The sequence below is a fragment of the Narcine bancroftii genome, chromosome 3, assembly GCF_036971445.1.
Source record: "Narcine bancroftii isolate sNarBan1 chromosome 3, sNarBan1.hap1, whole genome shotgun sequence".
Lineage (NCBI taxonomy): Eukaryota > Metazoa > Chordata > Chondrichthyes > Torpediniformes > Narcinidae > Narcine > Narcine bancroftii.
In genome coordinates, this window is record NC_091471.1 from 335,350,555 (window position 1) to 335,377,411 (window position 26,857).

The 26,857-nt window shown below is 43.1% G+C and overlaps 2 protein-coding genes across 28 annotated transcripts in view; both read left to right on the forward strand.

Annotated features, from left to right (window-relative positions):
- Positions 1–17,465, forward strand: part of tsen54 (TSEN54 tRNA splicing endonuclease subunit) — a 35,867-nt gene extending 18,402 nt beyond the window's left edge. For all 3 annotated transcript variants that reach the window (XM_069929400.1, XM_069929401.1, XM_069929403.1), the window contains 5 exons: positions 906–1,010; positions 6,138–6,811; positions 8,581–8,641; positions 11,067–11,183; positions 15,915–17,465. In XM_069929400.1, coding sequence (XP_069785501.1) covers positions 906–1,010; positions 6,138–6,811; positions 8,581–8,641; positions 11,067–11,183; positions 15,915–16,065 — 1,108 coding nt within the window. In that variant the 3' untranslated portion in view covers positions 16,066–17,465. The remainder of the gene's footprint in view (positions 1–905; positions 1,011–6,137; positions 6,812–8,580; positions 8,642–11,066; positions 11,184–15,914) is intronic.
- A 2,402-nt stretch (positions 17,466–19,867) lies between these two features.
- The window catches only part of spata20 (spermatogenesis associated 20), a 352,217-nt gene continuing 345,227 nt past the window's right edge, over positions 19,868–26,857 (forward strand). For 24 of the 25 annotated variants that reach the window (XR_011354678.1, XR_011354681.1, XR_011354685.1 and 21 more), the window contains exon 1: positions 19,868–20,069. Coding sequence is in view for 18 of the 25 variants with exons in the window: in XM_069929404.1 (XP_069785505.1) it covers positions 19,945–20,069 (125 nt within the window). In the remaining 7 variants the exon portion in view is untranslated. Of the gene's footprint in view, positions 20,070–20,241; positions 20,309–26,857 lie in introns of those variants that run through there. The other variant, XM_069929421.1, reaches the window with a different exon arrangement.

Sequence of the window (26,857 nt, forward strand, 5' to 3'; positions counted from 1 at the left end):
ATCATTGCCGAGTCAGTGTAGATTAATGAAAGAGAAATCTTTTGTATGATTACTGGAATTATTTGATGAGATGACCAGATAAAGAAGCATCAGTAGATATGATGCACAATCAAACCCTCAGGAATCTGGCACCTATGGGGGTTGGTAGATAACTGGATAAGTGAATTGTCTGGTTGGTTGAGGTAGTGTGATTGGTGAACTAACTGCTAGGGGGTGCCAATTTTAAACTTTCAGGTTTTTTTTTAAACCTCTTTATTTTCCCTGTTTTTTTTTTCTCTCTCTCTGCTGCTTGAGGCTGCCATTTGCTTGAATTCCAGATAACAGGGATTTGACTGTATTTGCAATAGGCTTTAGATAATGTTTCACACAGGATGTCAACAGCTATGGTGCATATGGAATTGGGAGAAATGTACTGGCATGGATTAAAAACTGGTTGACATACAGAAAACAAAAAGTGAAAATAAATGGGTCCTTGTTAACCAGCTCTAATTGTTTGGTTAACGCAGGGATAAGTGCTTGGGTCCTAGCTATTCACAAGCTACGTTATTGATTTTTGCTGAGGGTTCCAAAGAAAATATTTTGAAGTTTGTAGGGGGTGTATTTAAAGAGACTTTAAGGGGAAATAGATAAGTTAGAGTGCAGCCAAAATTATCCATTTTAGTATAGAAAAGAAGAACATTCTTTAATTGCTGACTATTAAGATATTAAATCCTGTGTATAGTTCTGACTTGGATTCTTATATATGTTCTCATCATGTCCTGGGCCGACGTACTGAAACAGATGACTTGGTTGTCACCCTTATTACTTTGTTTAAATAGTTTACTTTTTAAAGTACGGTGCAGATTTCAAGAATATTGCATAAGGTTTATGTGAAGGACATTCTAAATAAAAGTTCTCTTTTGTAGTACAATTTGCAGTTCCTTTGAGGGAAAAATGCACTTGGATCCTTGCAGTGACGAAAACCAACATCATCGCAAGAGGAAGCGAAGCTGCAGCCAACACGATACAAGGTTCACATGGGGCAGAGAATGAGACAAACTAAGTGAAACAAGAAAATCTGCAGACGGTGGGGTCAAGTGAAATGCGCAGACGTGCTGGAAAAACTCAGCAGGTCACAGGAAGTAAAGGGTAACCATTGTTTTAGGCCTGGGCCCTTTGTCAGGAATAAAATTCAATGATTCTCTTTGTCCTGTAGTAATGCATTAAAAATGTAATACACATGATACATTTAATCTTTGGTCCTGTAAGGTACCCCAACAAAATAGAAGAAAGAGAAGCAAAAAAATCCCTTCAGGGATACTGAGTGCCCATGGATTTGTCTCCAGTGCTCCTACAGTCTCTGCAGCTACACAGACTCCAGTTCAAATGATCGGCAACCCGAGCTCTTGTGTTGGTCCTTCAGCTGCTGACCTCTCACTGGTCCACTGCCGTGGTCATCATCCTGTAGGATCATCTTCTGTACTTTCTCTTTTCAATCTCCCTGTGTCTGGTGCCTTGTGTCGGTTTGTTGATCTGGAGTCTGCATCCCCTCATGGTACACTGCTCAGCATAAGCATTGCCATCTTGGGCACAGATTTCCAAGGTTGAAGCAATTAAAAAAAAAACACTTTTGCTCTTTTAACAGGGTGTTTAAAGCTTGTACAGAGCTGTCAGCATTAGGACTGGGTGGTGGGACCCGAAAGGAGCAGCGCTGTGTCTCTGCTCTCCACTATCCTGGGTCCGCACCAGTGGCAGCACTCCCATTTTTTTAAATGAGAAAAGAAAGGCAGACACCTGAATATAAATTGGGGGGAACTGGGGAGAGGAGGAATGGGATGGAGGAGGAGCGCAGGTTATCAAGCAAGAGCTAATCGGCTGATGCAGATGGGAGAAGAAGAGAAAAAAGCTGAGGTGATGACTTACAACTGGACGACCTCCTTCACTATTTAGGGCCCCAAACAGTCCATCCAATTGAAGCATTACTTCACTTGTGAATCTATCTCCTTTCCTTCAGTTCTTTCCCTTTCTTCTATCAGAGAGCTACCCCTTTTTAGCCCCATGCCCTCTTCCCTTTATCATTTCTCAGCTTTCTTTCTCTTCTAGTTGACTTATTATCTGTTAGCCTGTGCTCCTCCCCATTTCTTCATTCAGGGATCTGCCTTTTTTTTATATAACCTTATTCCTAGTGAAGGGTCCAGACCTGAAATGTTGGTTACCCTTTACTTTCTATGGGTCCTGCGTGACCTGTGTGGGGCAAACAAACTTTGCTTTTCAGAAACAAACGTTTGTTAATATGGACTATTAGTTCAAGCTACTTTCACAAGGGCCATAATTACAATTGGTTGGATAATCAATTTGGATTTCTTTACCTGCATTCTGTGGACTGGAGATAGAGAAAATTAATGGAGGATGTGAGAGGGTTGTACTAGTTATATCATATTATCATAACCCACACTATGCAAATCAAAGCTGCTATATTCTTTGTATCCCCAACTTCAAAAGCAAGTCTCTGCTGAGAACATAATATCAGTGGGATCTGGTGTATGGATCCAGGAGGAGGATCACTAGTTTTGAGCCAGTGCTGCTTTAATTCTGCTTATTTATCTTCTTTGGATGTCATGCTTAGGGAAGATTCATCCTGGTTTTCAGTAGCCAAACTCCTTTGGTGATAAAGTAGAACCTTCTGAGGATTTCCCCTTGTGTGGGGAATGGATTCATGCTTGTCAGCCTTCCAGTTGTGTGGTAATGTTTACTTTGGGTCAGCAGATGGGACAATTTATTCCAGTAACTCATTTTGCCTGGAAGTCTGATTAACTAAAGCACATGTGCATGCAATGAATTTTCATATCTCCAGGCCTTTGGGCTAGGGAAAGAGAAACTGGCTCTGTATTTCCCTGTCTTATTTGATGACTGCCTTATTACTGCTGACTGGCTTCACACCTCACTGCTATCTGTGTCAAGTTTAAAGAAGTGATAGCCTGCCAACAATCCCAACCTCCCCATCAAACTGCAGATAAGGATGGTAATGTTGTGGTCTGGCGCACTGACCTCTACCTTGCTGAGGCCAGATGACAGCTCTCAGACTCTTCCTATCTACCACAGGACCTCACCACTGTTTCCAACACCCATCTCCAATCTCATCACCTCTGGTTACCTCGCCGCCCCCACACACACGACCACCAACCTCACACTGCTCGTTCTACCTTCTACCCAAGATACACAAACCCAACCATCCGGGTAGACCCACTGTTTCTGCCTACTCCAGCCCCACCGGACAAGTTTCATCTTTCCTGACTCTATCTTTTCTCCCATTGCCCATTCCTTTCTCACCAACATCCACGATACCTCACATGCTCTATATCCCTTTAATGACTTCAGATTCCCCAAATGGACTGCCTCATTTTCACAATGGATGTCCAATCCATTTATACCTCCATTCCCCATAAAGAAGATCTTAAAGCACTGCTTCTTTCTGGACCCAACCAGTCACCCTCTACCACCTCCCTCCTCCACATGGCAGAACTTATCCTCACTTTAAAGTATTTCTCCTTTAACCCTTCTCACTTCCTCCAAATTAAAGGAATGGCCATAAGTGCCTGCATTGCTCCCAGCTACATCTGCCTGTTTGTGGGCTTTGTGGAGCAATCCATGTTGTAAGCCTACACAGGCAAGATCGCTCAACTGTTCCTCAACTTCATCCACTTCGTGGCCAACTTCCATCCTGATCTCAAACTCACCTGGTCCATCTCCGACAACACTCTTTCCCCCCCCCCCCCCCCATTTCTCTCTCCATCTCAAGAGACAAGCTTTCCACTAATGTATTACAAACCCACTAACTCCCACAACTACCTTGACTACATTTCCTCACATTCTGTCCCATATAACCATTTACGGAGCGGAAACAGGCCATGTTGGCCTTTCGAGTCCCTATAATTTCTCAATTTCTCTCTCTCTGCTGCATCTGTTCCCAAGATGAGGTCTTCCAGTCAAGATCTTCTGAAATGTCTTGCTTCCCCTCCACCACCATCAATTCAGCCCTCACCCACATCTCCTCCATTTCCTGCTCCTCTGCCCTGGCCTCCTCTGCCCCCAGTCACAACAAACATAGAATCCCCCATGTTCACCTTCCACCCCACCACCTCCTCATCCAACACATTATCCTCCGGAATTTCTGGTATTTGCAACAGGATCCCACTATCAGACACGTCTTCCTCTCTCTGTCTTCCATAGGGACTGCTCCCTCAGTGATTTCCTTGTGCACTCATCCCTCCCCACCAATCGCGCCCCCTGGTACCTTCCCCTGTGGCCGCAAGAGACGGCATACTTGTGCCTACACTTCCTCCCTCACCACGGTCTGGGGCCGCAAACAGGCCTTTCAAGTTAAGCAATGCTTCACTTGTGTATCTGCAGGACTAATTTACTGCATACAGTGCTCCCTTTGTGGCCTTCTCTACATCGGGAAGACTGGGCGCAGATTGGGAAATCGCTTCGCTGAGCAGCTTCGTTCTGTCTGCACCAGTGACAGAGACCTCCCACTGGCCAACCATTTCAGTTCAATGTCACATTCCCACACTCTCATCTGTCCATGACTTTGTGTACTGTCGCACCAAGACCTCCAGCAAATTGGAGGAACACCTGATTTTCCATCTGGGCACTCTCCAGCCAGATGGCATCAACATTAACCTTTCAGTTTTCTGCTAACCTGCTCTCTTTTTTTCCCCTCCCCCTTCCAATTTTCCTCTCTCCCTTCACCTCGCCATCCCTCCTCCCCTTGATCACTGCTGTCCCCTCCCTCTTATTCTCCATCTCATGCCTTTGCGACCATCCTTTCTTTCCCCCCCCCCCACACTTTTGATTGGATGCCTGTCGACATTTTACAATACTATGATGAAAGGCTCAAGCCCAAAACGTTAGTTATGTAGTTTTACCATTGCTTGACACTGACCTGCTGAGTTTCTCCAGCTTTGTGTTTTTACTAATAGTCTGCCATCGTTCCGTGGGCATTCCCAAAATATTGGTGCCAGGATTAGCACATCAACAAGTGGCAACAGTGATGGAGCAGAGAAACGAATACCAAATCTTTTACTTGTGGACTTGTGTGTTGAAGCTTGCAAATGTAGATGATTTTGACAGCATTTTGGCAGGAGTTACAATTTGTCTTCAAATTATATAACTTGGAAGATAACCATAGTTAAAATACTCTCCCCACTAATTTGCAATCTGCAGGTAAACAAAATTTTGAAAACCTTCCATCTATTTGTGATTTGTACTGATGAAGTCACACCCAGCCTCAATCCTACATAAAGCCGAGTCAAGTCTACAGTCCTTTTTTCACTGAAGATAGGTTAACGTTAGATCATGGAAATGCTCTTTCAAAGAAAACAAATGCACCCAATGTCTGACTTCCTGCTGCTGTTCGATATGTAGGGACTTCAGTTGTTTTAGTGATCATTTTTAATCTGCCACCACTTGATCTTCTTTTCATTGATCAAAACTTTTCTTGTGTTTCTCTTTACTTTGTTTTTATTTTAAAATGAAAAGTATAAGTTTTCTTACCTCCAGTTGAACATTCCAGGAAGTGAGTGCATTCATGTGAAGAGAATAATTTTATTGATGCCCAGAAAATGCCAAAACCTGCTTCCAAAATTTAAATTTCTTTTTCTTCTTTAGTTATGGCTGAGATAAAGTTCTAGTACCTTATTGATTAGTTAGTTGATGTCTCTCTTTTATTGTGCATCAAGATGCTGATACCTATCCCCTTGAAAGCACAAGGCCTAGAGTCTATTCAAAGGTGTACAACTTGGCCTCTGGGGGCCAGTGATGCAAAGACCCAAACATCTGAGTGTGCTGTGGCTTTTCCAGTTCATAGCTATACTCCCATTGTCAGCATGCACCAGGATTCCCTGTTGATATGGTCACCCTCCCACCAAACTAACAAATGTTCAATTGCCATTAATCCAAACAAATTAGATAAAGTTTCACGCAACATCTATGCCCTTCAGAGGCTCAGGTGGACATAGTTAAAATGAGTTCAGAGGATCTAAATTGTGAAATTTAGTATTTTAAGTTGGGTCTCTTGAATTGAGACTATTACGATTTTGGTGTATTCCTGTCTTGATTCTTTTTGGGAATTTAATGTAAGTAAAACTTTTTTTTAGGTCCAAGAAAAGTCACTATGACCAATTTCAAGAGGAAGAACCTGGGCAAAGTATTAAGGAGGGACAGGAGCAGGATGAATTTCACCAGCAGGATACCACTTGCAAGACCCTGGAAAAGGACCCTAGAGAACCAACTCCTGCATCTCCAGAAAGCAAAATGGAGAAGTTAGGAGAGAGTAATGTTGGGTCTTCTGATGGGCAACCAGCTGAGCAGAAACAAGCTAGTTGGCCTCAGAAAGAGCCCTTAGACTTTGTTGTGCCTTCCCTCTGGAGTCCACGGGAGAGTGTGGTGCCTGCTGGAAAACCCAGATGGGACTTCGAGAAGATCCAATTCCCCAACATCGGGCGTGACCGTCCATTGACTCAGCTGACGGCACCCAACCCAACTCTCCTGCCGATGAATGTGGTTGGCCGTGCATCTGATGCCACCATGTGGCAGGAGAAGATCAACCAGAAGCATGAAAAGTTGTCCCAGAGAGAGCAGGAGAGAATAGAGAGAGAGAGCAGGCACAAAACTGATATTAACATGGACAAGCGAATCAGACAGTGTGCCAACTGGAAGGAATACAAGGAGCTGCTCAGGTGGAAGAATGCCCAGAATGAAAAGTTGCCTGTCCACCTATGGAAGGATAAGGTGGAACCGCTTGTAAAGCCAGGTCATGTCAGTTCGCTAGGTGAGTGACAGGAAAGCTGGGTCATTCAGTGACGCTATGTTTGCAGAACTAAGTCTCCTCTCAGTAGATCGTTTCTAACTGTTCAACTCCACATCAAATGAATCGGTGTACTTGCATGGAGCTAGACCATCAGATCTAGGCTGATGTGGCAAAGTGTGCCAGGCAATGATCATCAATAGCATGAGAGGGCATAGCATTACATGGCTTTACATTTACGATCCCCACCATTAACATCCTAACCAGAAGTTCAAGAGCAACATCTACATAAATGATTGCAGGAGCAGGCCAGAGACTGGGTGTACTGCAAGGAGGAACTTGCCACCAGATTCTCCAGAACCTTTCCACCATCCATATGGCATTAGTTATGAGTGTGAGAGAAGTTGCTCCATTTTCCTTGATGAATAATACTCTGACATCTTGAAGAACTCCACATCATCCAGGATAATAATGTTAGTTGTCATGCACATTGTTCAATGTTCCTATGCTCTGAAATTCAGCTGAACAGGTATTAGTTTATAAAAAAAAAAGGTAAATGGGCAGCATGGTTAGCGTGGCGGTTAGTGCAACACTATTACAGCACCAGTAACCCTGGTTCGAATCCGGCACTGTCTGTCAGGAGTTTGCACGTTCTTGCCCATGACCATCTGGGTTTCCTCCGGGTGCTCTGATTTCCCACCACATTCCAAAATAGAATGTATTGGGTTTTGTATATTAATGAGCAGCACAGCCTCATGGGTTGTAAAGGCCTGTTTCCGTGCCGTAACATCTAAATTAAAAATTTAAACTTAAAATTGAATTTAAAAAGACAATAGATGGTACATATTCACAGTAACCCTTCTGCAAAAAAAATAGTGCAGACAGTCCTTTTCTGTTTTTGATAAAGCAGACTGCTTGGTTTATACCCCACACACAACTCTTAACGATTCGTTCCCTACACCACCAGTGCACGGTAGCTGCAGTGTCCAATCTGAAAAATGCACTGCGTTCATCTCGTGTTGCCTCTCTGACTACCTCCCAAACCTGTGGCCTCTACCACCAAGGACAAGGGCAGCAAGTGCATAGGAACGCCACTCTCTGCAGGGTCTCGCCAAGTTCCACATTGACTTAAATTGGAAATATGTTTTTTTTTCTATGGTGCCGCCTTTGCAGGTGCAATTATAACCATATAACCATGTACGGAGCGGAAACAGGCCATATTGGCCTTTCGAGTCTGCACTGGTTCACTGATTTTGTGCGCCCTCTTCAGGCATTGGTCCTGGTAGATCTTCATTCAATAACGATGGGCAAATTCAATGCAGGTGGAATCTTATTGAAATTGAACGCAAGATTGTTGTCTGCTGTCCCTTTTCCCCTTCTTCCCACCCTCCCCCCCATTTCCAGCTACTGAGATCTCCAATCCATCTGATTTGCTTTTGCTTACAATTCAGCATTCTGGCTTTGGGGCTTGGATGCAGTATCCTACACGAGAATAATGGAACATTTATTTGTTTGTTTGTTTTTTTAAATTAATTTAGTTTTTCTTGTTTTTTTAAACAAACTACCTGTTCAACTGCAGCATGTAAGAATTTGGGTGCAAATGCATATTGTACAATATGCATTTGCATCAAATGAGTATCTGACAGTAAACTCACTTGCATTATAACTTTACCAACATCATTAAATTCAGATTATCTGCCCGTTACAGTAATTGGAAATAAAGGTTTTGAAATGTCTCTTGATCATGAAAACCAACATATAAATGCAAGACTTTCATTTTTCTTCCCACAAAGGAGAAATTCAGCAACGCATTTGCATCATGAAGTCTGCACAAATCTTGGATAAAACACCTTGGTAAGTTGTCAATGAACATTAATGCTGTGTTCCCTCAATTTCTGAGGTTTATGCACCTTGCTGATACCACCTCTTCTGAATCCACAGCTGAGGTAGACTCAAACTTGTGATTGCATGATAAAGATACATCTTCAATATGTGCAATACACAAGTGCTGAGATTCTCAGCAGGTCACACAGTATCTACAGAAAGTAAAGGGTAACCAATGTTTTAGGCAGTGAAGAATAATATATTGGATGCATAGGGTGGTAGGTGAGCACATGGGAAATCCTCTGCTTGTTGCACCTTAGGGTGGAGGTGGGCAGGTCAGATGTGTAGGGTGGGCATCTTTCTGCCAATCCATCCCACTTTTTCCAAAAAGTGTTGGTCCTTGCCACTCGTGTTCTTCTCCCTTGTCCATCCTATTTGTTATCTCCTAAGGCATGAATTTCCTTTAAGGAAACCATGTTGACTTGGTCCTATTTTGTGATGCTTCTCTAGGTACTCCGTTACCTCATCTTTGACAGTTGATTCCAACATCTTCTCAACCACGACGCCAGACTAATAGGTCTATAGTTTCCTTTTTGTTGCCTTCTTCCCTTCTTAAACAACGGTGACATTTGCGATTCTCCAGTCCTCTGGAACCATGGCAGAATAATTACTGATAGTGATCAAGGAGAGGGGAGGCTGGTCTTTTAACCTTTACCTGTCTGAGTTAACTGAAGCTGTGAACTCAGCCCAGGCTGGTGATCAAAATAGGTGTCAAAATAGAGCAAAATCGCTCTTTTCAACAATGCACATATAGTTACAGTACAGTTTATCTCAAATTTGTGTTGTAGAACAAAATATACTGTTCACAGTTATTGAGAATGCTCTGTTTAAAGGAACACAATTTAGATGAAGATGGTTTATTTAGGTTTAATCCAGATATAAGAAACATCATGACAGAACACTGCAAACAGTACCAACTGAAAAAAACAGGGAAAATGCTGCAACTTTGGAGGTACGTGTTTGAGATGACCTTGAGGTCCATCGAGGACATCTTCGAGGTAGTGACTTTAAAAAGAGCAGCCTCTATCGTCAAAGACCCCCATCATTCAAGCTACACCCTCTTCACTCTGATTATTCAGGAATCTGATGGCAGTGGAGAAGGAGCTGTCCTTATGCCATTGAGTGCTCGCTTTTAGGCTCCTGAACCTTTCACCCGATGGTAGCAATGAACCAAAGATACTGGCTTACTTCTCGTGCATTATTATTTTTATTTATAGTAATGCTGTAAGATGGTTATAATAGTTTGCACTATGACGCTGCCACAAAACACCGAATTTCATTACTTGTTCATGACAATTAATTCTGATTCTGAATGTAACAAACACTGCAATATACAAACGTGTTGGAGAAACTCAGCAGGTCACACAGCATCTATTGGAAGTAGAGAGAAAGCAACGTTTTGGTCCTGAGCCCCTTTTCAAGGTATGAGTGAAAAGCAGATGGATGTCTGAATAAAAGGGAGGGGGGAGGAAAAGAGACCTCGGTTTGGCAGTCCATGAGGCTATTCCTCCAATTTGCACGTAGCCTTAGTTTGATTGGGCACTCGCCAACCAGACAGCATTAACATCGACCTCCATCTTCTGTTAACCCTTCCCCTGAGTCCTTATCACTGTCGTCTTTCCTCCAGTTCCCCATCCCTTCCCTCTCCATTCAAAGAGCTATATCCTCTCCCAAGCACCTCACTTTTTTCTCTTCTATCCTCCCATCTGCAGTATATCCACCTCTTATTCCTACTTCTACCTCTTCTTCCCTCCTCTCCTCCCCCTACTTTTTTTGTTCAGCCACCTGCCTGGTTTTGTGCTCATATCTTGATGAAGGGCTCGGGCCTGAAATGTTGGTTACTCTTTACTTCCTTGATGACCTTTGACTTCTGAAAGATGGTGCATAACCTGCTGAGTTTCTCCAGCACTTTTGTGTATTGAATTACAATCACAGCTCTGCAGATTTTACTGATATTCCAACAAATTTGTTTGAACAAGAGTAATTTTAATCTCTGAATCAACTCCAATGAAAACAAATAAATAATCTCATTGTCCTTTGTCGTTTCTTGCTTGAAACGGTCAACCTCCTTCACAAGAGTAACTATATATCAAAAGCTTTCTTTGGAGTGGAACTGTAAAATGTATAATTTCTTTGTGTGAATGACTTGGCTAGCAAACAGCAAACTGGCCAAAGGTTCCTTCTAAATGCTTAATGCAAGATGAATGGAAAAGGAGTAATTCTTTTTGCCCTGACTGCTTCCAGGATAAGAAACAAATGGACTTCTCAACTGGCATACAGCTGCTGCTTGGTGGCTAAAGAAAAAAATGACGGGATATTGTGACTTGATCATGAGTGTGTTCTTCATTTTCTGATTGGTGACCACGAGGTTTTGTTTTGCTATTGTGCTGTCTAGGTCACAAGAAGCCTCTGAAGGAATCAGGATTTATTTTGATGTGTACCAAGCTGATACTGTGGCAAAATTCCGCAAAACCCAACCTGGAAAACCTTTTTCAAGAATGTGTGTTTGCAGGTATTGTATGATATTTTGCTGAATTTTAGGATATACCATTATGAAGTACTGTAAAATTGTTTCTTTCAAAGATGTTATGTAAATGAAAATTAATTTTATAAAATTTTATAATATCTGCAAGCATAAACATCAATGTAACTAAGCTGGTTAACTTTGGTCACTAGTTAAGCTATGGCGTTCTTAACCTGCACCCATCCCCTTGAATGGAATGGTTAATAGTGTTTCCCTTCATATTCATGTGTTAGAATTTATGTTTGATCATAAATGATACTACATTTTTCTAAAAGTTGAAGAGGAATTCTTCTTAAGATGTGTTTTACCAGGTACTGTAGGTTTCTGTGAGGGTCACTGGAAAAAGCCTTACCATAGACAAAAGTTACAGAATTTCATGTATGTTACATTCTAAATATAGTGTTCCATGACAGTAGTGCAACCTTTACCTTTGTCTGCTATCAAATTTGCAATATGCCTAGATTTGCAATATGCCTAGATTTGTTAATCAGCAAAGTTTTGTACATCCTCCCCTTTTATGGTTCAGCTACTTATTATTTCATGTGAACTTGCATTCTTGCTCGTAATTATAAATTTAGACATACAGCCTGGTAACAGGCCATTTCGACCCACGAGTCCATGCTGCCCAATTTACACTTAATTAACCTACAGCCCCAGTACATTTTGCACAGTGGGAAGAAAGCAGAGCCACCGGGGAAAACCCACACAGACGTCGGAGAACATACAAATTCCTGATAGACAGTGTGGGGTTCGAACCCCGGTCCCGATCGCTGGCGCTGTCAAGGCCTTGCGCAAACCGCTACACCAACCGATTCTACTTGACTCTGATTGAGGCTGGTGCAGAGGGACTGCTGGCTGCATTCTCATTGTGAGGCAATGAATGTGCCCATTCATTGAAGCACACGGTTTGACTTGCCCTGGGTCCAGGACGGAGCATGGGCTTACTGGAGCGAGGGAGCGCCCTGTACTTGGAATCTGACTCCCTGTCTTTACACTGCGGGTTATCCATTTGAATGAGGTCACTGACCTTAACGTAAAAGATGAGTGTTTTTTTTTTAATACTTCAAATTTTTAATTCACATTTTTATCATTTGAGATTATCTGGACTGTTTTTCAATGATTACCAGAAGCACCAAGAACTCTTGTGCAAATTGTGTACAGAGGGTGGTAGGTGCCTGGAACAGGCTGCCAAGTGTAATGATGGAAACAAATAACAAATAGTAACTGAGGGATATCCATTAAGTACAGCAGTAGAGCTTTAGATTGATTTGGGCATTGTGTTTAGCACAGATATGTGGGCTGAAGGGCCTGTTCCTGTGCTATGCATTGAAGAGGAAAATAAAATACAGTTTAAAGGTGAGATGGCAAAGGTTGTCTGGGCATTGCAGTAGTGAGAGCTGAGGAATGAGCTCTGCCCGTTCCCATTCTGCTTCATTGGAGGACTGCAGGATTTGTAAGTCCTGCTTTGTGTTCAGCTTGGGTGAAAGTGCATGAACAGAGGCAGTGAGTTGATAGAATAAGTCAAAACCCAAATATAAAATATCTAGGAGCTATAATTTGATTATCATCAACATTTAATTGTTTGCATGAACAGTATCTAAGCCTCCAAACAAATGTATAAAAATTTAAGTTTGTTTGTCACATTAAACCTCATACAGTGAGAAGGGTTCTTCTGTAAGCAATCTAACAGGTTAACTCTAATGCAGCCTTATAAAGTAGAAAAACAAGAGCATAATTACAGAGTATAGAGTTAGAATGAGGGAAAAAAGGATATTAATTAGTACATAGCAAGATGGCACTGTTCGCTATGTGGAAGAAATTGTCTAAGTCTGTGGGTGTGCTTTTAAGTCTCTTGAGCCTTCTCTGATAGGAGGAGGGAGAGGAGAGTGTGTCTGGGGTGTAATGGATCCTTCTGTAGGAAGGGCAGTGGGAGATTAGATGGAGACCATGGAGGGGAGGAAGTTTGCATCATGCTCTGTGTTGCATCCACTATCTTCTGATCTTGAGCAAAGGTGCTCTCATTACCACACTGTGATTCATACAGCAAGTCGGATTTTAATGGCGCACCCGTAGAAGTCGCTGAAGGACGTGAGGGACCTTAGTCTTCTGTTGGTGAACTTCATCTAGGTTAGGTTATTGCAGATGTTCATTCACAAGAACTTGAAGCCATCTACTCTTTCCACCTTATGATAAGGATTCTGCTTCTAGCCACTCTAGTTTGAAGAATGAATATTTCCTTTTGGTTTCTATAACATCAGATAAATAGCTGCATGAGAGGATTTGTTTTGGGTTCTTGTGCCTTTGTGGCAGTTCTTTATCTGGAGTTTGGTTTCCTTGTCCTTTGCATACAATGCCTCCTTGTGTTTTTGGATCATAGGATGGACCTGGAGTTCTGGCCATCAAAATTGTTGCTGTCATTTTGTCAAGTCAACTTTATTTATCATTCATACCATGCTCACACTGTAGGACGAGATAGCGTTTCTTCAAGCCCGCGGAGCTTGTTTATATAGATGTAAAAACACAATGCTGGAGAGACTCAGCAAGTCAAACAGTGTCCTTTATGTAGCAAAGGCAGAGATACATAACTGACATTTCGGGCTTACGACCATGTACTCACCCAGAACAGCCTCAAACAGCACTCCTAGACAGCCTGCAGCTCCGAACCTACTCCTCCAAGTTCTTTCATCTGTTGCTTTTCAAAAGAACAATCCATTAGTGAAGTCTCTTGGGCACTCTTCAAAGTTTTTGCAAAGGCCCCCAGGAGCCACCCTGTCTGGCTTGAGCAGAGTTCCAGTATTTTGATTGAGATCTGTTTTGAAATGTTTTTTATGTGACCTACACTAAAAATCCTGCTACAATTTATCTCCCAAAATCATATCTATATACAATATAAAACCCAACATATTCTGTCACAGTTGGCTCTGCACCAATGTCTGCATTAGTGTCTGCACTTTGTCTCTGTATGCTGCCTCCTCATTCTTACTGACAAGGCCTACCACGGTTGTCTCGTCAGTGAACTTAATGATGTGGTTCGTGCTCAGTGTGATGGTCTTGGAGGTACTGTTTCTGATTTGGACTGCCTGAGATCTCCCTGATAGAAAGCTGAGAATCCAGTGGCAGAGGGAGGTGTTTCGACCCAGCAGGCTCAACTTCCCTATCAGGTACTGAGGTATGATCATGTTGAATGCTGAACTGAAGTCAATAAGCAGCATTTGAAGATATGAGTCTTTATTTTCCAGGTGGGTGAGGGCAAGACGAAGGGCAGTGAGTAGCGATAGCATCATCTATGGAGTGGTTGGGTCTATGCGAACCACGGGGTCCAGTCAGGGGGCAGCAGATGCTTGATGTGCCCCATGACGAGCCTCTTGAAGCACTTTGTGATGATGTGGGGGAAGGGGGGGGGGGTAATCATTCAGGCAGGACACAGACAACTTCTTTGGCACAGGGACACTGGTGGCAACTTTGAAACATGAGGGGATGGCAGCACTACTCAGGGAGATGCTAAAGATGTTGGCAATAATATCTGCTAGCTGAGCTGCACAACCCCTGAGCATTCTGCCAGAAATGTTATCTGGTCCAGCAGCTTTCCTTGGGTTAACTTTGCCTAATTCTCTCTCAATACTGGTCACTGTAAGACACAGCACCTGATCGTTTGGAGGATGGTGGTCTTCTCTGCTGCCACCTCGTTTTTCGCCTCAAAGTTGTTTAGTTCACCTGGGAGGGATGCAACACCTTGGCATGGTGTAGTCTTGTGGTTAGTGATATCTTGGATCCCCTTCCACATGTGTTGCGTATCCTTGCTGTCTAGGAAGTAACTGTGAATGTTCTGGGCCTGCGCATACTTTGCCTCCCTGATGGCCTTAGAGAGCTTTGCTCTTGCAATCGCTAGGGTGCCTTGCCATCTGCTCTGAAGGCCATGTCTTGGTTCCTGAGCAGTGCCCGGACCTCTGCAGTCATCCAAGGCTTCTAACTAGGGCACAGTGACTTTGTCAGTACACTTAAAATGTAGCCGGTCACTGTTGCCATATACTCCTCCAGGTTTAGACAGTTGCCACTGGTTTCTGTGAAGCTTGTTGTCCTTGCTGAGTATTAAATTCTCTACTTCCGAAAGCATAAGGAGACATTTAGTTGGCAGCAGAAGGTAGTGGTTTTGAGCCTCTCTCGAGATTTGAGCATAAAATCCATTGATAAGGTTTTTTCCTTTTAAGCTAACCCTCAAAGATCCTGCAGAATTATTTCGAAGAACATTTCATGGTTTTAAATTTTCCTGGTATGTTAGCTAATATCCAATGGGTAGTTAGCGAGATGCTATGACAGCACCAGCGACACCCGGGCTTGAATCCGCCATTGTCTGAAAGCAGTTTGTCCCTTCTCCCCGTGACCTGCATGGGTTTTTCCCGGGTGCTCTGATTTTCTCCCACCCTCCAAAATGTACAGGTTAATTGGGTGAAATTGGGCGACATGGGTTTCGATGGCCAGAATAATGTGCTTTTTAAAAAAAATCTGTTGTCCAAATGAGCATACTGAAACTGATTGTTGTAATGTTGATGTTTCATGGGAGTTTGCCGCACAGATTTGGCTAGTCTGTTTTCCCACATTTAATATTGATTACAAATATTTCATCATTTAAAGTTCTTCCAGTTCTATATTGGTGAAAAGTGTGCAACAAATACAGGAAAATTTTCTAATGTTTTCTCCATTAACCTCTTCTATCTGCAGCTTTAATGGGCCAGTGCCAGACCTGCGCACCTTGAAGAAGCTAGCTTTTCAAAGCGGTGAAGTTCCTGTTGTGTTTGCTGTGGTGGATAATGGAGATATCTCTTTCTATGCCTTCAAGGACTTCAAATTGCCCGTGGATGTTTATCAGTGAATCTGTTGTAGGGTTGGATTGTTTCATAACAACATGTTGTGACGTTGGAGTTGGGAGGCATTGGTACAACCTGTTGTTCCAAGGGTCTGTTGATCTACTGTCACTGTAAAGTAAGTAGTGGCCTGGGATGATTGGATAACATGATTGTAGCTTAAGTTGCAATCATATTTGATTCTCTCATTCAGCAAACAATCTAGTTTGAACTCAGTGGTTCTGGCTTTTTTTTTTAAAAAAAGCTTAAGTCCTCCACCTTTTTCTCTGCAGAGAATCGGCCTGATCAAAATTGTGATTTGTTCCATCCAAAAGCCCTGAAAGGAAACAACTTTCCCAAAATAAAGTAAAAACACAATGCTGAAGAAACTCAGCTGGTCAAACAGTATATTTGCTCTATAAGAGCAAAGATAAAGGTACATAACCAATTTTAATCATGATGTCTACAGACTTTCATGTTTTACTCCTCTCTTCCCAAAATAAAGGGCTTTGTTTTAAATGAAAGTTAAATATGTCTATAACTATTTTAGCCTGCCCCATACGGTTAAACTCTGTGAGTATGACACTCATTACTATGGGGGTACTGGTCCAAGTGGTTTTTTTTTCAGGCTAACAGATGGTTATTACTCCAGCATACCTTGAATTCGCTTTTTTTTTATGTACTGTAAACCAAAGTAAGAATGGATAGTAGAACCAGGTGAGTTTGAAGGGAGTGCAGGGAGCCAGGGCCGCAAGGAGTAGGAAGGGAGTGTGGGAGCAGGGGCCAGGGTGAGTGGAAGCTTCATGCATCACCTGGTGGGGATTTTTGAATGGCTGGATAGCAAATTATCAGAGTTTTACTGTTTTAACCCTGACAGCTCTTGTGACAATCGTTCTTTCTGATATTCTTGCAAGGGACATTTCAGAGAAGTTATCTGTTGTCTTCTTCCTTTAATGTTTTATCAATTAAAGAATCACATCAGTGCTTTCAAGTTCCCCTGCGAGTTGTAGGATTTTTCCTGCAACAAAATCTTTCTAAAACTTTTACACCATTGGGATATTTTCATATTTTGGTTTTATTATGATTGTTGAATGAATGCTTCAATGTTACAATATCTAAGGTAGAACAAACTCTCACACACCACTTGGTTGGAGATAGCTTAATCTATCGGGGCAGCAGTTAGTGCATTACTGTTGCAGTGCCAGCGATTGGGACCGGGGTTCAAATCCTGTGCTATCTGTAAAGAGTTGGTACGTTTTCCTGTGTCTGAGGGTTTTCCCCAGGGACTCCTGTTTTTTTCTACTGTTCGAAATTTACTGGGGGTTGTAGGTTAATTGGGTGGCAAGGGGTCATGGGCCAAAAGGGCCTATTACTGGGTTGTATGTATAATTTTTTAAAAAATTAAATAAAAAAAACAATTTTATACAGATTTCTGCCTCAGCCGTGTTTTCCTTCATGCAGTTTTTCATTTGATTTTCATTAGTTTCATCTTGTATTCATATTAGACTTGACAGATTGCCTCTGCAATGTCATCAGTTTGCTTTGAGTTTATAGATCCTCTTCAGATTGATTTTCTTTGCATACACTCAATGGCTTTCCATCAGTATTAACAGTAGAAATTCCGTCCACTATCAGTGTGGCTCAGGGGAAACAACTTGGAAAGATAGCTGGTTCAAATCCCTTTTGGTTCAAATCTACTTTTGAGTAGAAAATCTAGACAACCTTCCAGTGCACTGCGCAATGAAATAGGAGTGCCATCTTTTGGTTGGGGTTTCATGCTAAATGAATGGTGAATATAATTAATCCCACAGCCTTGAAAATCATTAACGTCTCCCCAGCGCCTTGACTGTTACCACTAATACAGACTATTTGGCTGTTGCTTCTTACAAGATCTTGCTATGCAAATTGCACTTTAACAATGTCATTAAAAATACTAATGGGCTGTGAATCATTTGTGGTCATTAAGAACATAAATGTAGCCTGTTGGCCATTTAACCCCTCAGTTCTGCTTGGCAGCTCAGTAAGATTGTGGCTGATTCAGTGTTGGCTAGGCAATCCATCTGGTTTTAGGCAAGTAAGGCAAGAAAACTTTGCAAAGGTCATTTAAAATGTTACAGTTAATATTCTTTGATTTGTTTATGTATTTGTTTGCTTGATTCTGGAATACATGGAAATTCAATCCTTAAATCTGTAAAAAAAAAATGAATTATGCAATTTGAAATGTATTGTGAGGAGATTCAAAGTAGCAGTGAACACCTTACCACAAATATTATAGTTGCCATTTGTCTTTATAATGCAAAATTAGAAACAAGATGGATAGTGTAGCAGTCAGCGCAATGCTTTTCCAGCGCCAGTGAGCAAGATCCCGCTGTCTGTAAGGCGTTTGTACATCCTCCCTATATCTGAGTGGGTTTTCTCTGGGGGCTCAGGTTTCCTCCCACATATACACAACCAATACACAGCATATAAAAATACCGTGTGTATATATAAAGATATATACATAAATATTTTTCATGGGAATTGAAAACAATTCAGAAGCAAACATGAGATAGTCTCATTTTGTCTTTGGGCTGATGTATTGTGAAAGCAAACATGGGAGACAATTTGGGCAAAGCAAAAGAGGTACTTGCGTGATTTTTTTTGGCAATTAATCTACCAGTCTTTATTGCTGGTCTGGGAATGAATAGGCTAACTAAAAAACAGTTGTTCTTCATAAATAGACTTTTACTTGAAACCTGAAACAGAAGAATAAGATGTTAGGAACCCAGCAGGTGATGTACCTTGGATAAAGAGACATTAATATATATCTGATCACTAGGACTGGCACGTATGGTTAACAGGGTAGTGAGTGTAAAGTCTGGCTAGGGTACGACCTGCTCTCCCTGACACACTTTTTGTTAGTCATCATCTTTCATCTGCAATGTTGAACTGTAGATCTGAGGTTGACCATTTTAAACTGAACACCAACATGTTGGGAAAAGTTGCCTTCATTTAAAAAAAATATGACGGCTCCTTTGACAGTTCCCTTTTTAAAATATGCAAATAATGTTTTAATGCTTACTTGAAAGAATTAAAGGAATTATCTTTCATCGACAACTGCCCTCCATGACCTTGGCACACATCAATTTCTAGAAGCCAGCTGCATGTGGAGCTTAACTTGATAGTGGTTTTTGTTGTGTAGAATACCAAATGCCCTCAAGCTGTCAGGGTTGACCTTGTATAACACAACTCCATGTCAACAGGGCCGAGTGGATATGATGATGCCTTAAAGTTACTGTCAGCAGCTGGGCCATTTGCCCTGTTGGAGGTGTAGGAATCCAAACTATTTAGTATAATGGGTTCGGTATAATTGGTCACAATTTTTCCTTCAACATGCATCTCCAATCACGAGGAAGAACGTCATCTTGTATTCCATTCATGGTATTGGAATTTTCCAAATTTCACCACATCCCCAGAGTCCTTTTCCAATGCACACTCACCTGTCCACCTTGGTTCTTTCTCGCTTTGTTTACCTTTCCCACCTGCACCCCCTCTACCCATCATCTCTTATCTGAATCCACCTAACATCGGCTAGTCCTTGCCTTTCCCCTGTGTGTTGATAATTTTTCCTCTTCCCTCCCAGTCCTGTTGCAGTCTTCACCTGAAACAATTGACATAAACCCTTTGCCTTCACAGACTTGCTGAGTTATTCCAGCATATATTTTGTTATAAATCTCTCCGCATTAAATTGAGATTAGCTGTCATATTTTCTGACGGGTCTCCATCAATTGACTTGACCCAGAGTTTTTCCAGCAGTATCTTTTTTGTTCCAGTATCTGCAGTGTCTTGTATCTCGCTCTAAACCACGGAGGCCGAAGACCTCCACGCTAGAGGGCGCCGTAGCGGGCGCCAGTCCTCTGACCGAGGGGATGCTGCAGCATCTGGGCTTCAGGACGCAACCGATTTTCAGCTTCCGGCGGGCAGCTGCTTTAATCCCGAGTGCAGTGGCAAACCGGCCGAGGTTCTTGAGAGCATCCGTGGAGGTACCGTGCAGGTAAAGCCAATGTCAACATCGTTAGAGGGGCGAACGCCGGGATCTTTCTGAGCTTGGACTCAGGGGTGATGCGTTCGGTGTTGCTTGTTTACTGAGGCACCGCGATGCCTCATGGGTATTGTAGTCCACCGTAGGCGGGGCCTGAGGTGAGGGGCTGTACCTGGACTACAAGTCCCAGGGGCCTGGCGCACACCTGAGGCGGTTGCAAGCACTTCCTCAACAGCGCATTTGGACTGGAGGTATTTTTCTAATGGTTGGATAAACTTACCTAACTAAAACGGGGAGCCTCTGCAAAATAATGATTAAACTCCCTCCGTTGGAATTTTGCTTTGAAAAGTTGAGTTAATGCGGTTTAGATGTTTCTTTAAAATTGGGTGTACTTTCGCTGTGTCATCCTACAAAAGTCAAATTATGGGCAGCCTTACAGACATTCATGTTTTCAGGCAGCCTTATGGCTAGCATAGTCAAAATGATCTCATGGACCACCTGCAAATTGGAGGAACAATTCCTCATACGGTATTGTGCCTGGGGACCCTCCAACCGGATGACATTAACATCACCTTCTCTGGTATTTGTTCTTTCCCTGCCACACACCCATCTATCCCGATGTCTCCTAGCCCGCATTTTCCCTCTGCCGCCTTTTCCCCAGCGAGCTGCCCACCAGGCTCACCTTACAAAGCCGTCCTGTCCAGAGAAGAAACAAGCCTTCCGTCGCGCATGCAGCCATCTTCAGCGCAAACTCCGGGAGATCCAAAATGAGTGGTGGACTAGCCTCGCCAAATGAACACAGCTCAGCGCGGACATTGGCGACTTCAGGGGTTTCTACGAGGCTCTAAAGGCTGTGTACGGCCCCTCACCCCAAGTCCAAAGCCCGCTGCGCAGCTCAGACGGCAAAGTCCTCCTCAGCGACAAGATCTCCATCCTCAACCGATGGTCAGAACACTTCCAATCTCTTTTCAGTGCCAACCGCTCAGTCCAAGATTCCGCCCTGCTCCAGCTCCCTCAACAGCCCCTAAGGCTAGAGCTGGATGAGGTTCCCACCCTGGATGAGACATATAAGGCAATCGAACAACTGAAAAGTGGCAAAGCAGCAGGTATGGATGGAATCCCCCCAGAAGTCTGGAAGGCTGGCGGCAAAACTCTGCATGCCAAACTGCATGAGTTTTTCAAGCTTTGTTGGGACCAAGGTAAACTGCCTCAGGATCTTCGTGATGCCACCATCATCACCCTGTACAAAAACAAAGGCGAGAAATCAGACTGCTCAAACTACAGGGGAATCACGTTGCTCTCCATTGCAGGCAAAATCTTCGCTAGGATTCTACTAAATAGAATAATACCTAGTGTCGCCGAGAATATTCTCCCAGAATCACAGTGCGGCTTTCGCACAAACAGAGGAACTACTGACATGGTCTTTGCCCTCAGACAGCTCCAAGAAAAGTGCAGAGAACAAAACAAAGGACTCTACATCACCTTTGTTGACCTCACCAAAGCCTTCGACACCGTGAGCAGGAAAGGGCTTTGGCAAATACTAGAGCGCATCGGATGTCCCCCAAAGTTCCTCAACATGATTATCCAACTGCACGAAAACCAACAAGGTCGGGTCAGATACAGCAATGAGCTCTCTGAACCCTTCTCCATTAACAATGGCGTGAAGCAAGGCTGTGTTCTCGCACCAACCCTCTTTTCAATCTTCTTCAGCATGATGCTGAACCAAGCCATGAAAGACCCCAACAATGAAGACGCTGTTTACATCCGGTACCGCACGGATGGCAGTCTCTTCAATCTGAGGCGCCTGCAAGCTCACACCAAGACACAAGAGAAACTTGTCCGTGAACTACTCTTTGCAGACGATGCCGCTTTAGTTGCCCATTCAGAGCCAGCTCTTCAGCGCTTGACGTCCTGCTTTGCGGAAACTGCCAAAATGTTTGGCCTGGAAGTCAGCCTGAAGAAAACTGAGGTCCTCCATCAGCCAGCTCCCCACCATGATTACCAGCCCCCCCACATCTCCATCGGGCACACAAAACTCAAAACGGTCAACCAGTTTACCTATCTCGGCTGCACCATTTCATCAGATGCAAGGATCGACAATGAGATAGACAACAGACTCGCCAAGGCAAATAGCGCCTTTGGAAGACTACACAAAAGAGTCTGGAAAAACAACCAACTGAAAAACCTCACAAAGATAAGCGTATACAGAGCCGTTGTCATACCCACACTCCTGTTCGGCTCCAAATCATGGGTCCTCTACCGGTACCACCTACGGCTCCTAGAACGCTTCCACCAGCGTTGTCTCCGCTCCATCCTCAACATCCATTGGAGCGCTTACATCCCTAACGTCGAAGTACTCGAGATGGCAGAGGTCGACAGCATCGAGTCCACGCTGCTGAAGATCCAGCTGCGCTGGATGGGTCACGTCTCCAGAATGGAGGACCGTCACCTTCCCAAGATCGTGTTATATGGCGAGCTCTCCACTGGCCACCGTGACAGAGGTGCACCAAAGAAAAGGTACAAGGACTGCCTAAAGAAATCTCTTGGTGCCTGCCACATTGACCACCGCCAGTGGGCTGATAATGCCTCAAACCGTGCATCACAGTTTGGCGGGCAGCAACCTCCTTTGAAGAAGACCGCAGAGCCCACCTCACTGACAAAAGGCAAAGGAGGAAAAACCCAACACCCAACCCCAACCAACCAATTTTCCCCTGCAACCGCTGCAATCGTGTCTGCCTGTCCCGCATCGGACTTGTCAGCCACAAACGAGCCTGCAGCTGACGTGGACTTTTTACCCCCTCCATAAATCTTCGTCCGCGAAGCCAAGCCAAAGAAGAAGACATTCAGAGAGCCACCTCCCTCCCCCTTCCCCAATCAATTTCTCACCTTTCCTCTCTCCTGTCTTCTTATCTACTTCTAATTTACAGCCTTTGTCTGTTCTCCCCAGCCTTTTAATTCAGGTGGCTGTCTGCTTTTTACTTGTATAAAGGAGGACTCAGGCCTGAAATATTGGGTATACATCTTTACCTCCTATGGATGCTGCAAGACCTGCTATCTCTCTCCAGCACTTTGGTGGTTTTACTGTTGGTGAGAATTGTCTGCACAAGGCTTGAAACAATGCAGTTCCATCTTGGAAGAGATGCTCATATTTATGAACTTGGAGTTTAATATTGTCACATTTGTGGCCCGAAATGTGAAGTTAATAAAACATTAAACACAAGTTTTATCAGGTAAACTTCTCAGTGGCTTTATTTTCCCATTTCCTTTGTTCTCCTGCTTGTGTTCTTATCTCTCTCTCATACCACGTGATTTCCGGTACATCTCATACATATTCATTATCATGACATCCCTCCTTTAATCAGAAATAAACTTTACCTTCACTTACCAATATCCCTCGGAAACATACAAACATCGTAACTAATGGTAATACTATAACTCAACTACATAAAATTTACTTCCTACAGCACTCATACATGCACTTTATGATATAAGATTAAATACTGTCCCAAAGTTTTTATTAAAACTATGGCACAAAGTCTTCGTATCGTTTGGGCACTTTCCGGTTTCGTTTGGGCCTGCCTGCGATATTGTCGTCGCTTCTCGGTTGTTCACTCTCAGCATCGAAAATACTGCATCGAAAAAACATTCGTATAAACCACCTTACAAAGATAAATAAAAATTGTGCATGAAAAGTCAAAGCAAGGCAGTGTCTTTAGTTCACTGATCATTCAGAAAACTGATGGCATTGGGGAAGAAGCTGTCCTTGTGGTGCTGACTGCTTGTCTTTAGGCTCCTGCACCTTTTCCCGATGGTAGCAGAGTGAAGAGGGCATGACCTGGATGGTGGGGGTCCTTGAGGATGGAGGCTGCTTTCTTAAGACACCGCCGGTTGTAGATGTCCTCAATGGAGTGAAGTCTGGTGCCTGTGATGTCGCAGGCCGAGTTAACAACTGGAGTTTTTTCATGTCCTGAGTCCGTACCAGACAGTGATTCACCAGCCATATTGATCTCCATGGTACACATTGGCCTCAGAGACAGATATCCTTGGCCTTTGCAGGGATTCTTGTAGGCACTGTTTGGTTCCCCTTCTTAAAGCAGGTGTAGAAGGAGTAATGAAGCATCACAGTCATCTATGGTGTTTGCCCTGGCTTTATAGGCCGTAATGACCTGTACTCCCTGCCATAGCTGGCCTGTATCTGCCTCTGTCTCTAGCTTCCCCTGGAATTGTAACTTTGTTTCAGAGTAGCCTGCCATGTGTCATACCTGGACTTAAACTGCCCTTGATCTCACGCTCGGCAGGTGGCGAATCCTCTGATTCATCCAAGGCTTCTTGTTGGGGAACACATTAGCATGGGCACACACTCACCCATGCAGGTTTTGATGAGGTCGTTGACATATTCATTCAAGTCTAAGGATGAGTTTTTGAATATGATACTGCCCACTGATTCAAAGGCTGTTGGGAAGAAACTATTTCCCAGCTTGGTAGTCCTGATTATGATGCTTCTGTATCCCTTTGATGGTAGTGGGAAGGGTTTTCTATATTTCTTCGAGCCCTGTTTAACCAATATTCCTGGGTAAATGTTGTCAATAGAGGAAAAGAAGACCCCAGTGATCTTCTTGGCGATTTTGATTATTCTTTGTATTTCCAGTATAATACTTTGCAGCTACCATACCACACAATGATGCAGCCAGTGAGAACACTCTTAGTGTTGCTTCTGTTAAAAAGCTGTCAAGATAGGGACCAATAGCCTTGCCCTCCTCAACCTCCTTGGGAAGTGTAGGTGTTGCTGCATCTTCCTGACAATGAGGAAATATTGTGGGTTCAAGATGATTTTTAAATTAAAATTTTAAATTTAAACACGTAGCTCTGTAACAGGACATTTTCAGCCATCGAGTCTGTGCCGTTCAATTTACACCCCACTAACCTACACCTCCGGTATGTTTTTGAACAATGGGAGGAAGCTGAAGCCCCAGGGGAAAACTCAAGCAGAAATGGGGAGATCATACAAACTCCTTACAGCCAGTGCGGGATTCGAACTCTGGTCTGGTCCAATCACTGGTGTTGTGCTAACCACTGCGCCAGCTGTGCCGCCCTATAGGCCATCTTTCATATGCACTCCAAGGAACTTTGTGCTCTCTACTCTTCACAATGGAACTATTAATGTGTAAAGGAGCATGGTCGAGCTTCATCCACCTGAAGTCCACAATCATCTCCTTTTCTGGAGACTCAGTTTATTCTTGCACTAGTTTATGAGCTATAAAACCTCCTCTCTGTAAGCCAATTCATCGCTGTTGCCAATGAGGCCCATTACTGTTCCATAATCTAAAACGATGATTTTGTTAGAACTATCTGGCAGGACAGTCATGAGACAGCAGCATGAACAGTAACGGGCTGAACACAGCTCTGAGGTCCCCCAGTGCTCAGCGTAATGGGACTTGATTTAAGGAAAGTGACAGGCATTACCTTAGATCCAGCGTTAATTGAACATGCAGTCAGAGAATGTTTCAGATCTAAGCTAATCCTTCAGAGATTTGAACCAACTAATATGGAAAGACTATACAGTATTTGGAAAAAAATAACCCAATAAATTTATAAACCTTTAAGTACAGTGGCATTGAAATTCTGGATAGATTTAAAAAGTCCTTGGGTGCGACTGAATTGTAAATAGAATGCTGGATCAGTGTTTGGTGATGGATAGGGGTTTTGGGAGCTGGGGATGGGGAAAGAGAAGGAAAAATCTGCTACAAATTAATGGATAATTACAATGGCTGTTCAATAGTGTAGGAGACAGACAAATGAATGTGGAGTTGAAATTATTTCACCTGTTGTTACAGACAGGATAGTGAAGAGTCTGCCCTTCATTGGTCAAGGCATTGGTAAAGGGTGTTGAGATGTCAAGTGACAGTTTGCAAATTTTTGGTTAGGCTGCACTTGGAATATTCAGAGCAAATAGTTATTAGCACGTATCACTCTGGGACTGGGAGGGGGGGCGGGGAGATTTCTTTTTCACTTGAATAATATCAGAGAAGAAATTGTTAGCAACTGAATTTGCAGATTAATAAAAATCCTGCCTATAATGGTGAACAGCTTTATTCCCAGGGAGGTTGGAGTTTTATTTGAGATTTTAATCAGAAGATTCACAACCTGATGAGAGATCAAGGGTTTAAAGCTGGTAATCAGATCTCCACAAGAAATCCAGGTACGACCTGTGGAAGACTATCTCAGCGACAAAGAAGCAATTCTGGGGGAAAGTAGAGACAGGTACTCACCAACTATTAAGGGATTGCAGGCCATTATATCTTACAAAGTGAGGTTGAACACTATAAATGCTTCACTATCTGATGAGTTGAACATCTTCTATGCTCGCTTTGAGATGGAGAACTTAACAGTGCCTACAAAAACCCTGGAAAGGCTGACGACCCTGTAATATCTGTCTTTGAGGCCAACATCAGAATATAATTCAAGAGGGCATCAGACCCTGATGACATACCTGGCAGGGTACTGAAAATTTGTTCCAACCAACTCGCCAGAATGTTCACGGTCAATTTCAGTCATTCACTGATGCAGTTAGAAATTCCCACTTGCTTCAGAAGGGGAACAAAGGTGTCCAAGAAGAGCCTCAAAGACTATGATCCATTACCATTCACACCTACTGTGATGAAATGCTTTGAGAGGTTGGTCATGGACAGAATTAACACATACTGATCAGACGTGATCATTTTGAATGGCGGTGTGGGCTTGAAAGGCCAAACGGCCTACTCCTGCCCCTATTTTTCTGTTTCTAAAGGTCTGGACGCACT